This window comes from Hippocampus bargibanti, linkage group LG02, assembly GCF_051943395.1.
Source record: "Hippocampus bargibanti isolate YZ-2025 linkage group LG02, ASM5194339v1, whole genome shotgun sequence".
Classification (NCBI taxonomy): domain Eukaryota; kingdom Metazoa; phylum Chordata; class Actinopteri; order Syngnathiformes; family Syngnathidae; genus Hippocampus; species Hippocampus bargibanti.
In genome coordinates, this window is record NC_142735.1 from 31187269 (window position 1) to 31200946 (window position 13678).

Genomic DNA, 13678 nt, shown 5'->3' on the forward strand with positions numbered 1-13678 from the left:
TCTTATTGATGAAAAGGTTTCTTCAGCCGTCATCTGTACTTCTTTGAAGGTGTTGGACGTTTCACTTCTTATCCAAGAAACTTCGTCAGCAAACTAAAGTCTTGCTGGTAGTTTAGGCCCTATACATATATATATCCCTACTGTCCAGACATGGCATTGCCGGACTCTGTGATGATAGGTCCCTGCTATCAGGTTGGGGGGAGCAGAGGACTACTCCCTGCAACTCTACTGATTGTTCCTATTGCCCTGACTAACGACTGCCCTGATTGCCCCACTTCGACCGGTATCACCTCATCAGTATTACTAATCCTATGTTGCCTAAGCAGGCTATTGTATGAAAGATCCAAATTGAACCTCACCTAGCTAGCACCTAGCTTTTAGGTGCATATGTACTGCCGGCAGTACATATGCACCTAAAAGCTAGCAACCACTCATTTGACGACAATGAGGTTAAAATTTTAGCGAAAGAACATAAATGGTTTGAAAGGGGAGTAAAATTAAGGGGAGTGAAGTAAATCCTTCATTAAACCGGTTTGGTGGGGTGAGGTTCAATTTGGATCGTTCATAGCCAGTCGTTAGTCAGAACAACAGGAACAATCAGTGGAGTTGCAGGGAGTAGTCCTCTGCTCCCCCCAACCTGAGAGCAGGGACCTATCATAGCGGAGTCCGGCACCGCCATGTCTGGACAGTAGGGATATACAGTAAACTCTTGTTATATCGATATTCTCGGGAGTCGGAAAAAATATCGATATAACCGGACTATCGATATATCCGATCCTGCGGGCATGTAATTTTCTCCTTGAGTTCATAGAAATAGTATCGTAATAAGCAGTACTATCGATATAACCGATATCGATATAACGAGACTTTACTGTGTATATATATAGGGCCTAAACTACCAGTAAGACTTTAGTTTGCTGACGAAGTTTCTTGGATAAGAAGCGAAACGTTCGACACCTTCAAAGAAGTACAGATGACGGCTGAACAAACCTTTTCATCGATGGACCACTCCTGTACGACTGAGAGCTTACACAGACGTATTATTATTATTATTATTATTATTATTATTATTATTATTATTATTATGCTGGTGCAAAAAGAGCAAACGCGTCCGTCATTGGCCTCCCGCCAAGCCCCCACAAGATCAATTTGGCACCCAAAAGGCGTCTCCAAGCGCCGACGGTTTAGATGACAGGAAGTCAACTCGAGCAAGAGGTTGCACGGCCCACCCCCCTCGTTTCCTTCTTGCTCGCCTCTCCGCTGGTGATTTATCTTACTTAAGAGCTGTCTGGCGACTCCTCGTCCTGGTCGTCGGGAAAGCGCCGTCCATCTCATGAACCAGATTGCGGGGAGGTTCCGGGTTTGCGGCGGAATCCACGTCACGTTTCACGCCAAACCAGGTTCAATCTGACAGATTTGCTAATAGCGCAGCCGCCATTGCCGCTCTGTCCTCAGTGGCGAGAGAAAGCGGGCGGCGTGCAATACCCAAAGGAGCGCCAGCAGAGGCCTCCACCTTCCCGCTTTTTCCCCCCTCCTCTGGCCTCCTCCCTCGTCTCTCTCGGACGGAATAGCATTCGGGCAAGGTTGAAATATTTTTTATTTAGAGATGGGGTATTATTCTGAGAAAAAAAGTGGCAAATTTGCGAGTTTAAAACTCGAAAATTTGCTAGATTTAAAGGACAACCGACGCCTCCGACAAGTTGCTTCCATAATTTGTAAAATCATTTGAAATGACTTCTACTGAGCGTATTTTAAAAAGATTCCATCGCATATAGCTATATTTATCATTTTAAGACTTGCGCTGAATATTCAGGAGGTCTTGTTTATGAGTTGGTGACGAGTACGTACGTGACGTCACGTCAGAACCGCCCCTGACCAAGAAAGCGAAACACAATGCATTTTGGGTATTTTGTTTGGTCTGAAAACTTCGTGTTGATCCGTGTTGATGGCGTAATTAGAAGGAAAACACATAAATAACGCGATGGTGAATCGTGTGTTGCACCGAGACTACTATTTGATGCTAGTTGACACAAATTCCCAGCAGACAAATCAACCCATTTCCAACGGAGCTTGTGCGCCATCTTGTGCATTTTCTGGGACGCTACATTGGAGTCTAGACGGCTCGAATTGATATGGAAGGACTTCTTTAATCGATTGCAAACGTTTATGCTTTCATCTTCAGAACTATTTGAATCATATTCATAACAGGATGAGTCACAAGAAAGCATCTTCTCCGAATCTGAAGCCATTGTTTTGATTGTAGAGCAAGGTGAAGACGTCCTGGCGTGACGTCACGAACAAGGGGGCTGGACCTTCTGAAACTCGCCATTTCTGGGGTCATTTTGAAGTAGTTTTGAGACACTTTAAGTAATTTCTATTGGTGTTTTGCATTTGACTAAAAATATCAGCCAGCGTGTTTTGGGTATTTTAGATGCTATAAAACGTTTTTCTGATGTCAGTTGGGAAACAAAAAAACAGTGTCGGTTGTCCTTTAAACTCACAAATTTGTTAGATTAAAAAAAAAACTTTCAGTTCGGAGTTGGAGATACATCATTTGGTCGTGCGGCGGGTTAGCGTTAGCAGCCTTGTGAGACGAGGTAATTTGCAGAACAGAAGTGGGTAGCTGAGGAGTTGTAGTTATGGCGTAATTCATTTATGTATTTCATAAGGTTTTCATGGCCTAAGTACATACAAAATGTCAATACTTTTGGCTGCGTCCGAGTTCACAACACCGCCTCTTCAAACTCCGGATAGAAATCACAATTTTGTGATTCTGTGCCAAGACTTGAAGGATCTCTTTGTTACTAAACCCGATCTCAAAGTAACAACTGAATATTTTGTCCATTTCAGCAAGTCCGTATCCGGCAGCGAAGCAAGAACATTAGGCTGATAACCCACCGCACGACCGAATGGTGTATCCCAAACTCCGAAAGTTTTTTAAATCTAGCAAATTTGCGACTTTAAATCTAGCGAATTTGTGTATTTCAATGTAGCAAATTGGCGAGTTTGAAACCTGCAAATTTGCGACTTTTTTTCTCAGAATAATACCCCATCTCTAAAAAAATATACAGTAAAGTCTCGTTATATCGATATCGGATATATCGATAGTCCCGGTTATATCGATACTATTTCTATGCACGCACGGAGAAAATTACATGCAAACAGGGTCGGATATATCGATAGTCCCGGTTATATCGATATTTTTTCGGACTCCCTTGAATATCGATATAACGAGACTTTACTGTATATTTCAACCTGGCCCTAATGCTCTTCTGTACTCTGGAGCTAGCTTTCCCCTCCTTGACGTCTTTTTGCCTTTGGACACAAGTCGAGTGGAGTTCTGGATGCTGTTCCAGGAATCCTCAGTTTTCAAAAGACAACGGCAAGCAAAACCAAAACAAACTGCCTGGTTTGAATTCAGGAAATATATATTTTTTTCAAAATGCAGAATTTTCAAAATGCCTTGATTTCTGTGCAAGTCTCAATGCCAGTTTGCAGTGTCTGAAACTCATGACAAAAAGTTAGCGGACACCAGGGCAGACAACTGAAAAGTTGCCTGCCCAGCCATAAAGTTGCCTGCCCCATTTTTCACAACTTGAACCACAATAAGATGACTAATCGCAAAAACAAAACATAGTTGCAAGGTATAAAGGATTGTTTTTATTAAGGATGTACCTACCACAAATGCTCCCTTGCTTAATTTATTGTAAATATCCCTTGCTGATTATTTTGCTCCAGTTGGTCGTTTGTCCAAACACTGTTTTGCACACATTGCGTCGTCTGCTACAACCCATGTGAACTTCTCTTTCCACTATGCTTTTAATATACGTTCAATTTCTATGCGCCTTTCAAAACTCTGAAGTAGACTTTACAGTCACGGGATAATGTATCCCGTGTATTAATAATGCAACGTGTGATGTATTTTGTCGCGTCCTAAATTTTGTTAGTTTCTTTTGAATCTTTCTTCGGGGTTCTGTGCATCTACTTTGCAAAATGATATGCAAATGCACGACCTTATAACACTCGGGAAAGACAGAAGCAGGCTTCTGATTGGCAGTCGTGCCGAGTATGCAAATTGCCAAACAAACCGAAATTCTGAAATTTCCAAACCGAATGAAGATGTCTAAATCGGAATAATTAATTCCGATTTAGAAATCTTCGTTCAAACGTTTGCTTTATTAAATATCCCCAGGCGTCCGGGCAGACGTTATTTCAGACACTGCCGTTTGTTTTTGTTTGGACACATGACAGGAGGTGCTGTTGAAACGTGCCGCCGACCTGGTGGAGGCGCTCTACGGAATGCCGCACGGCAATCAGGTGAGGCCCACGAGCTTCTGACCGCATCGGGTTTTCGACCGACACTGACCAACCCACTGTTGCCCACCCCCAGGACATGATCCTGAAGAGAGCGGCCGACCTGACAGAGGCGCTGTACAGCGGCGTCCCTCGCGGGCATAACCAGCTGCCGTCCCTGAGCGGCGCCGCGACGCATTCGGGAATGATGGCCGTCAACTCCTTCGGCGGCCAGCTAAGCGCTAACATCTCTGAGGCGTCGCAGGCCGACCCAGGTGGGCCGCGCAAGCCCCACCTTTTTCGTCCATTTAGCCATTTAGCCAAAGAAGAAACTTTGGCTAAATGGCGGTCCTTCCCCGTTCCCAGGCTACTCGCGCAGCTCCAGCAGCGTGTCCCCTCGTGGTTACGCGCCGAGCTCCACGCCGCAGCAGTCTGCCAACTACAACGCCATCAACGGCATCACGTCTTCCATCAACGGCTACGCCGCCGCCATGAGCAACCTGGCTATGCCCGGGTCACCCGGCTTCATCAATGGCGCCGGCGCCAACTCTGCCTATTCCGGTAAGTCGCCCAGCAACTCAGATTCAGAATCAGAGTCACAATCAGATTCACATTCAGAATCTGAATCTCAATCCGATTCAGATTCTGAATGTAAATCACGTTGTGTCAGGAGGGGCATCCGACGTAAAAGCTTGGCCAAAACAAACATGCGGATCAAACCTCTGAAGATGGAGGACACTGATTGGCTGTAGCGACACCTAGAAGGGAAAAGCCGAAAAGAAAAGAAGAAGATTCAGAATCTGAATCAGATTCTGATTCCAATCAGATTCGGAATCTAAATCCGATCTTATTCAGATTCTCAATCTGATTCATATTCTGAATGTGAATCACATTCAGAATCTGAATTAGATTCTGATTTGGAACCTGAATCAGATTCTGAATCCGATCTGATTCAGATTCTCAATATGATTTAGAATCTGAATCAGATTCTGAATCCAATCTGATTCAGATTCTCAATCTGATTCAGATTCTGAATGTGAATCACATTCAGAACGTGATTCAGATTCTGTAAGTGAATCACATTCAGAATCTGAATCAGATTCTGATTTAGAATCTGAATCAGATTCTGAATCCGATCTGATTCAGGTTCTCAATCTGATTCAGATTCTGAATGTGAATCACATTTAAAATCTGAATCAGATTCTGTGAGTGAACCACATTCAGAATCTGAATCAGATTCTGATTCGGAATCGGAATCAAATCCTGAATCTGAATCCGATCTGATTCAGATTCTTAATCCGTGAATCTGCTGCATGCATCCTATCATAAAAAAAGACATGACAACTAAGCCTGTTTGAGTTCCGCTTGGAGCACCCCCGTCACGCCCACCGTCATGCGCGTTTATTGAGGCGAGCTGGCTCGCGTTTTGGAGGAGTCGCTTGTGGCTATCGGAGCCTAGGCTCGCAAGTTTTGGATCAACTCTGCCCGCCGATGGCGACCCATCCTCGCCGTTCCCATGCCGGCTTTCCCTGCATACGGCGTTCGCTCGAGCCCGCCGTTCAGGTGGTCCTTCCTCACCGGTGGTCTTCCTCTTCTTCCTGCTCCCGTAGGCGCGCGTTCGTTCACTCCTGTGGTTTCTGCAGTCAAACAGAAGAGCGCCTTTGCTCCCGTGCTGCGGCCACAAACGTCCCCGCCCCCCACCTGCACCTCCGCCAATGACGCCGGCCTCCAGGGTGAGCATTAGCGCCCCCTCACCCGCATCTTTCCCCATCGCTGCCCTCGCGCCCCAGGCCAAAGTTGATCCATAACTTATGTGTGGAAGCGACCCGTTTGTTTCTCCTTTGGGGTCCTTTCCAAACGCACCCCCACTAACACCCCACCCCTGGTTTCCGGCGGCGAGAAATGGGGCGGACATGTTTGTCTTGAGGTGTCGCCGTGAAAAGCATCCGGCGAGTGGTCCCTTTTGGTATTAATCGTGACAATTGGCAGTGTCTTAAACTCATGACAAAAAGTTAGCGGACACCAGGGCAGACAACTCTGAAAAGTTGCCTGCCACATTTTTCACAACTCGAAACACACTAAAACGATTAATCGCAAAAAAACACCATTGTTGCAAAGTATCAAGGATTTTTTTTAATTAAGGATGTACCTACCACAATGCTCCTTTGCTTAATTTATGTCAAATAACCCTTGCTGAAGACTTTGTCCAGTTGTCGTTTGTCCATACACTGTCATGGTGCGCAATGCAATTTTTGCATTGCATTATCTGCTACAAACCACATGAACTCCTCTTTCTAAGCGCCTTTCAAAACTCTCAAGTACACATTACAGTCACGGGATAATGTACGTATACATTTTGTAGCGTCGTAAATTTTGTTAGCGTATTTTGAATCTGAGCTTCTGTGCATCTACTTTGGAAAATGATACGCAACTGCACAACCTTATAACGCTCAGGAAAGTCCGAAGCAAGAAGCAGGCTTCTGATTGGCTGCCGTGCCAAGTATGCAAATTGCCAAACGACCTGTTTTATATACGTTTCATTTTCGGTTTTGATGAATGAAAGTATTCACGTTTTAGTACGATGGTGATTTAGTACGTTTTGTGAAAGGATCCGGATTAAAATTTCACCAAATACCGATCGCTGGAGGAAAACCGGTTCGTCTGGCAATTTGCATACTCGGCACGGGAGCCAATCAGAAGACTGCTTCGTGCTTTGGTCTTTACCGAGCGTTATAAGGTCATGCATTTGTGTCTCATTTTCCAAAGTAGATGCACAGAACCTCAGCCCCAGACGAAAGATTCAAAAGGAGCTAAAAAAATTTATGACGCGACAAAACGTAAACGTGCATTATCCCGTGACTGTAAAGTGTACTTGAGAGTTTTGAAAGGTGCTTCGAAAAAGGAGTTCACGTAGCTTGTAGCAGTTTGCTTGTAGCGTTTGCTTTATTGAATAAAGTTTTATTTGATTTTTTTTTTCTTGTCGGCCACCCAGGCAGAGACGTTTTATAATTTGTACGCCCGACGTTAAAGTTGCACGCCCCGGGCCTCCGGGCAGACGTTATTTCAGACACTGCGATTGGGCAGTTCTCCGGCAGCAACGCCTGAGAAATCTTCGGGAAGCCTTCGGGCTTTGACGGCGCCATCGGCGAGCGCGTGCGACGTCCTGATTTTCGTTTCGTCTTGGGGGGTTGCGGGTTTAAAGCCTGGCCTTGTTTCTGCTTGCAGCGATGGCAGGTCTCATCGTGCCGCCCATGTGATACGACCCCTGTCCCACCCCCTCCCTGAGTCCGATGACGCCACTTCCCTGACGTGGCTTTTGAGCGGTTGGGCCGCAGGTGGCTCCCAGGAAGGTCGCAATGACATCATCGGCCAATCGGCGTTGGGCAAGCAGGCGCCTCTTCTGGTTTGCCTCCAATGTTTGCATGACGCTTGCTTGAATAGTGCGTAAAGATGGCATTTTTTGGGGTCATCTTCTGGGGGGGACGCCTTTAATGAATGGCAATTTATGTGAATGAGCTCCAAGGATGATCTGCCACATGCTTTTTATTTATTTTTTGTTATTTGTCACATGGGAGCAATGGCGCTACTTGAAGGCTTTTTTGAAATCCATAAATCGTCCGTCCGGCCGCCAATCGGCGTTCCCGAAGAATCGGCAGTGGACTGAAAACCCGCACTTTGTGTCGTCAGCACCGTCAGCTGTTTGTGACATTTTGGCCAGCAGGAGGAGCGACTTTTTCTCCCCCTGCCCCTCTCATTCAATGTTTTTTTTTTTCTTGGGAACTTGTTGGCTTTTTCTGCTTCTTGCTGTCAGTGTGCGGCTTCCCTTCTTCCGCATTACAAAGCTTTATTTGATGTTAGAAATCTCCATGGTTGTCGTCTTTTAGGGGGTGTTGTAAGAAAAAAAGGTTTTGTAAAAAGAAAACTGACAACATTGGTCTAAATGTGTTGTCCACTTTTTGTAAACGCGTTTTGTGTCACATGTGCACACCAACCAAGCGAATGTTAAAGGTAAAAGCTAAAAAAAAGAAAAAAAGCAAGCAGGGGTTGATGTCGCATTTGCATTCGCCACCTTGCTACTGAAATGTCTTCGAGGCGTGAAACATGTGGAGGCCATGCGTCCGTTGATCCGCATGTTCCAACCCACATCTGTGCTCGGGTGCATCCGCGGACATTGATAATACATGCGCCCTTGTTTCCCCCATGTGATCTTTTGCAAAAATAAATAAAGATGTCATCACCCGAGCGACTCGACGCCTGGTCTCTCTTTGCTTGCGTTCTACCATAGCGTCAGGTCCCCGTTGGATCCGAAGGCGTGCTCGCCGGCCGCCGCTTCTCAAAGTTGGGGAAGGCGACCCGCACTCGGAATCGAATGACCTCAACGGAAGCACCCTTTCCCCCATCCTCCGTCCCCTACGAATGGAAGGCCGTGGCATTAACTTTAGAGTACAGTGATACCTTGGCTTACACACTTAATTGGTTCCCAGACAGAGTGTGTAAGGCGAAAAGTGTGTATCCCAAAAAATAATTTCCCATAGGAAACCATTAAAATGAGAATAATCCGTTCCCAGGTCCCTATAAAACATAAATTTGTACTTTCTAATTTTCTAAGCCTTAAAACTCTACAAAATATACATTATTTTATGTATAATACATGTGCTACGGTATTATAATTAAAGAAATACACTGTACTGTATCATAAATTTGTTTTATTGACCTTTGTGATGGTCGTTGATGGCTTGATGGAATGGAGTGGCCGGTTTCGTCAGCATTAAACACTTGATGAGGAACGTGGCCTTCTTCTTTCACCATCTTGAGGAATGATCCCTTGGAGGTGCTTTCTCTGCCATAATTTTACCTTGTTCCTCATCAATTGTGTTCTGTTTAGCTGGGTTGATAGCTTTTTGCATCAAGTGTACAGATGGCTTGTGCGTGTTATTTGTGGATCCTGATTGATGGCAATTTTAACCTTGCAGTCTACACTCTGCTTTTGAACTATCAAAGTTGAAACGAGTCCGAATTTCACTCTTTTCTATCCATTTTCTCACTGTCTCTCTGTCGTCTGCCTGTCTCTTTAATGTTTAACCCCCCCCCCCCCCTTACTGCTGCGTTCTTGATCAATCACGTGGCTTTAACCGAAAACTGAGGGTGGGGAATAGAGGACAAAATCAGTCGGCTGCCATTTTCTTGTTAGGAGAACAGGCTCGTTCTCCAATGACACATCACTAATTGTGTATCCCGTAAAATTTTCATAAATGTAACGTTCGTGAACCGAAAAGTTCATAAGCCAAGGGGTTCGTAAACCAAGGTATCACTGTACAAGATCCAGGTGTCCGAGGAAGGCAACCACGTGAGCTCTTATTACAACAATGAAGGCGCTAATGATGGCGGAATGGGCGTGTGGTGCGGGCCCGTCGTCTAATGAGGCCACAGTGGAGAGCCTACCGACGTAATAAATAAGACATGAGACGGCCCTAAAGGAGCCAAAGGGATCCGTCGGCGGCCACCCCGCACTCCTCGCCCCCATCCCGGCAACGTTTGGCTTTTGTTTACACTGGCACAAGCATCCCTTGGCACTTGCTAGCTTTGCCTTCCGGAGTCCGCAGAGAACAAACGCCAACCCCAAGTTATGATGGGCATCAAGGCTTGCTGCCTTCCCTCTTTTTTCGAAGCGAGTGAAGAGATATCGAGGAAAGGGCCACTTTTAGTGTCTTTTTTTAAAATATAATAATACATTTCATTTATAAGCGCCTTTCAAAATTCTCAAGGACACTTTACAGTCACAGGATATTTTTTCTGCGGGTGAGCAGTGGCAGCCACACGCACCAGTGTTCATTCAACCCGGAAGTAACATTTAAAACAACTATAGTAACATTAAAAACAACTATATATATATATATATATATATATATATATATATATATATATATATATATATATATATATATATATATATATATATATATATACAGTAAAGTCTCGTTATATCGATATCGGATATATCGATAGTCCCGGTTATATCGATACTATTTCTATGCACGGACAGAGAAAATTATATGCAAACAGGGTCGGATATATCGATAGTCCCGTCTATATCGATATTTTTTCGGACTCCCTTGAATATCGATATAACGAGACTTTACTGTATTATTTATACTCTGTGAAAAGTGACAGAGGATTAAAGTTGTTGATTTCTATTTCCATGTGAATTTTAAGTTCACATTAACTCATTCACTGCCAGACATGTACTAATATGTATCATTGTTACTCGAATTGTTACTCGAATTACACGACCCACAGAATATTGAGTTTTAGCAATACATAAATATTCAATACAGCGTAAGAAACCTTAGACTCTCTTCTTTCATCATAAAAATAGTTAATTCCTAAATTATATGGGTCTGGAGTTATATGAGCTTGAAATGAGTAGACATGCTCCCTTTGTGGGTTCATGGATGTTAAATATAGGCAAAGTGTTTTATTCATTGCCCTGGTGAGTCACAGCGAGCGGCGACACTAATCTGAATGTTTTAAAGACTCACACTGGAGTCATATTTCACTCCTATATATATATATATATATATATATATATATATATATATATATATATATATATATATATGAATCGTGTGTTGCACCAAGACTACTATTTGATACTAGCTGACACAAATTCCCAGCATACAAATCAGCCCATTGGGCTGACATTGGAGTCCGGACGGCTCGAATTGATACGGAAGGACTTCTTTAATAGATTGCAAAAATGTATGCTTTCCTCTTCAGAACATTTTGAATCATATTCATAACTGGATGACTAACAAGAAAGAATCTTCTCCGAATCTGAAGCCATTGTTTTGATTCTAGAGTAGTGGTTCTTAATCTCATTGGAGGCTCCGAACCCCACCAGCTTCATATGCTCAGTCACCGAACCCTTCTTTCAATGACTGCCCACGAACTGCAGACTAGACTGAGGAGTGGACATCTGCGGCGGAGGATCCACTGAACCCCTGAGACCGACTCACCGAACCCCTAGGGTTCGATCGAACCCGGGTTAAGAACCACTGTTCACGAGCAAGGCAAGACGTCCTGGCGTGACGTCACAAAAAAGGGGGCGGGACCTTCCGAGGTCATTTTGAAGTAGTTTTGGGACACTTTAAGTCATTTATATTGGTGTTTTGCATTTGACTAAAAATATCAGCTTGTGTGTTTGGGGTATTTTAGATGCTATAAAACGTTTTACTGATGTCAATTAGGAAACAAAAAAATGTATGTTGTCCTTTAATATATTTCCTATGAATTTTCTCTTTATTTAATACTTATTTACCAAATTTTGCACTGTCCTTATTATTTTTTATTTCATTGTGGTGCTCTGAATTATTCTCATTTTTTATTGAACAACAGTATCAAAATACAATAAAATGCATATTAACTATGACCAATTGTATGTAGTCTATTGTGCTATTTTTACACAAGGACGAACTTCCTGAGATCAGACACATTTTGGCTAGTTAATTTTCTTCTTGGCTAGTAACTTTGTAAGGTAACTAGTCCGGCTGGCTGGCTGGTAAGAAAAAATATGAATTTCTAGGCCTGATTTGGATTCCGCTTTAAAAGCTTCATCATAGCATCGTCAAAGCTACAACCAGTAAGCGTAGAGCCTTTTTTGTTGTTTTTGTCTTGTTTTGTGTTTTCTTTTGTCACTTTGTGTTGTCGTGCGTCATGTGGAACAGATACGGATTGTTTTTCAGCATTTTTGGCCACAACATTCACCAAGGAGGAGACTGTGCTGAGCGGTTTCGCCTTTTCAGCAGCACAAAATATGCCAGTACTGTTTCTGAATGGGTGGAATGTCGGTGCCCTTTTTTACACGTTTCACTGCCGCGGCAAGGACGTCCGCAGAGTTAATGATGGACGGAGATGGAGCAGGAGAGACACCGAGTGTCACAAAAAGTGGCCCACTCGCCGTCATAACTCGCGCTTGCTAATTAGCCGGCCTCGTAAAATAAGTCAAAGTGGTCAAGCTAATGAGTCCACCAGAGGGCCCTTCGCTCCGCACTGCAAAACAATAAAAGTACAAGGCGCAATTTGGATTCACATTATGATTCTCCTCCGCTTCTTTTTTAACTTGCGCTTTTCCGTCTGGAGCCACATTTACTTTTGCTGTTTTAATTGCATGCTGCTCATTAAAACGCTGCTGATGTTTCTGTGGAGGGCAATAAACACATCATCGATATTGCTGCTCACCTCAAGCAATAAACACTTATACCAGCAATATCACACAGATCATTTAAAAGGACCGCGAGCGCGCACACACACACACACACACACACACACACACACACACACACACACACACACACACACACACACACACACACACACATACACAAGTGCACACATGCTCATCTTTGTAATATAAAAAACAAATTGGTCCAATTTCAAAAAATTGACTCCTGCAACAATAAGCATCATGTCTGCCCTTTCTTGATCTGGGGCGAGCACACCATCCACCAGAAACCTGAACCTTGTCGCTTTTTGATGACCTCACAGCCCGGGATCACTTAAAGGACAACCGACACCTCCGGAGAAGACAAAGATTCCATCGCATATAGCTATATTTTAATAATAATAATAATAATAATAATAATAATAATAATAATAATAATAATAATAATAATAATAATAATACATTTAATTTATAAGCACCTTTCAAATCTCACTTCACAGTCACAGGATAAGTTTTTCTGTGGGTGAGCAGCGGCAGCCACACGCGCCAGGGTTCACTCAACCCAGAATAACTCAAAAAGATAGAAAGCTAGCTAGATAGCTAATAGATAGCTAGACAGCTAATAGCTAGATAGCTAGCTAGATAGCTAATATGTTTCCTGACTCTAATAGCTCGCCAGCTATATAGCTAAAAGATAGCTAGATAAGTCAAAAAGATAGAAAGCTAGCTATCTAGTTAATAGATAGATAGAAAGCTAATATATAGCTAGCCAGCGAGGTAGCTAATATGTTTCCTGACTCAAATAGCTATATAGCTAATAGATAAAACCAGCAAACACAAAAAAAGCGGGAGGGCGGTTTGCTACGTGTCTTCCAGCCGCCGGGCGCCGTCCAGACATAGAGTCCGTCTCCGGGCTCGTCCCCCAGGACCGTGTCATACTTGGACATGGCGTCTAGCTGGTACACGTCCTCGTCATCGTCTTCCGCCGAAGGCCTGGCCGGCCACGCCAGTTGTACGTTTTAAAACTCGCGCTGAACATTCATGAAGTCTTGTTTTTGAGTTGATGCCGATGCCAGAAGTGATGTCGCGGAGGGAACGCCCCTGACCAAGAAAGCGATACACAGTGCATTTTGGATACTTTTTTTCGTCTGAAAACACTGTGTC

The 13678-nt window shown here is 43.7% G+C and overlaps 1 protein-coding gene across 3 annotated transcripts in view; it reads left to right on the forward strand.

The window, feature by feature from the left end:
* Positions 1-8527, forward strand: part of LOC148902434 (transcription factor COE3-like) — a 46629-nt gene extending 38102 nt beyond the window's left edge. For 2 of the 3 annotated variants that reach the window (XM_088990968.1, XM_088990965.1), the window contains exons 12-16: positions 4252-4317; positions 4391-4568; positions 4660-4854; positions 5904-6026; positions 7519-8527. In XM_088990968.1, coding sequence (XP_088847094.1) covers positions 4252-4317; positions 4391-4568; positions 4660-4854; positions 5904-6026; positions 7519-7550 — 594 coding nt within the window. In that variant the 3' untranslated portion in view covers positions 7551-8527. The remainder of the gene's footprint in view (positions 1-4251; positions 4318-4390; positions 4569-4659; positions 4855-5903; positions 6027-7518) is intronic. The other variant, XM_088990966.1, reaches the window with a different exon arrangement.
* Positions 8528-13678: the final 5151 nt, after the last annotated feature.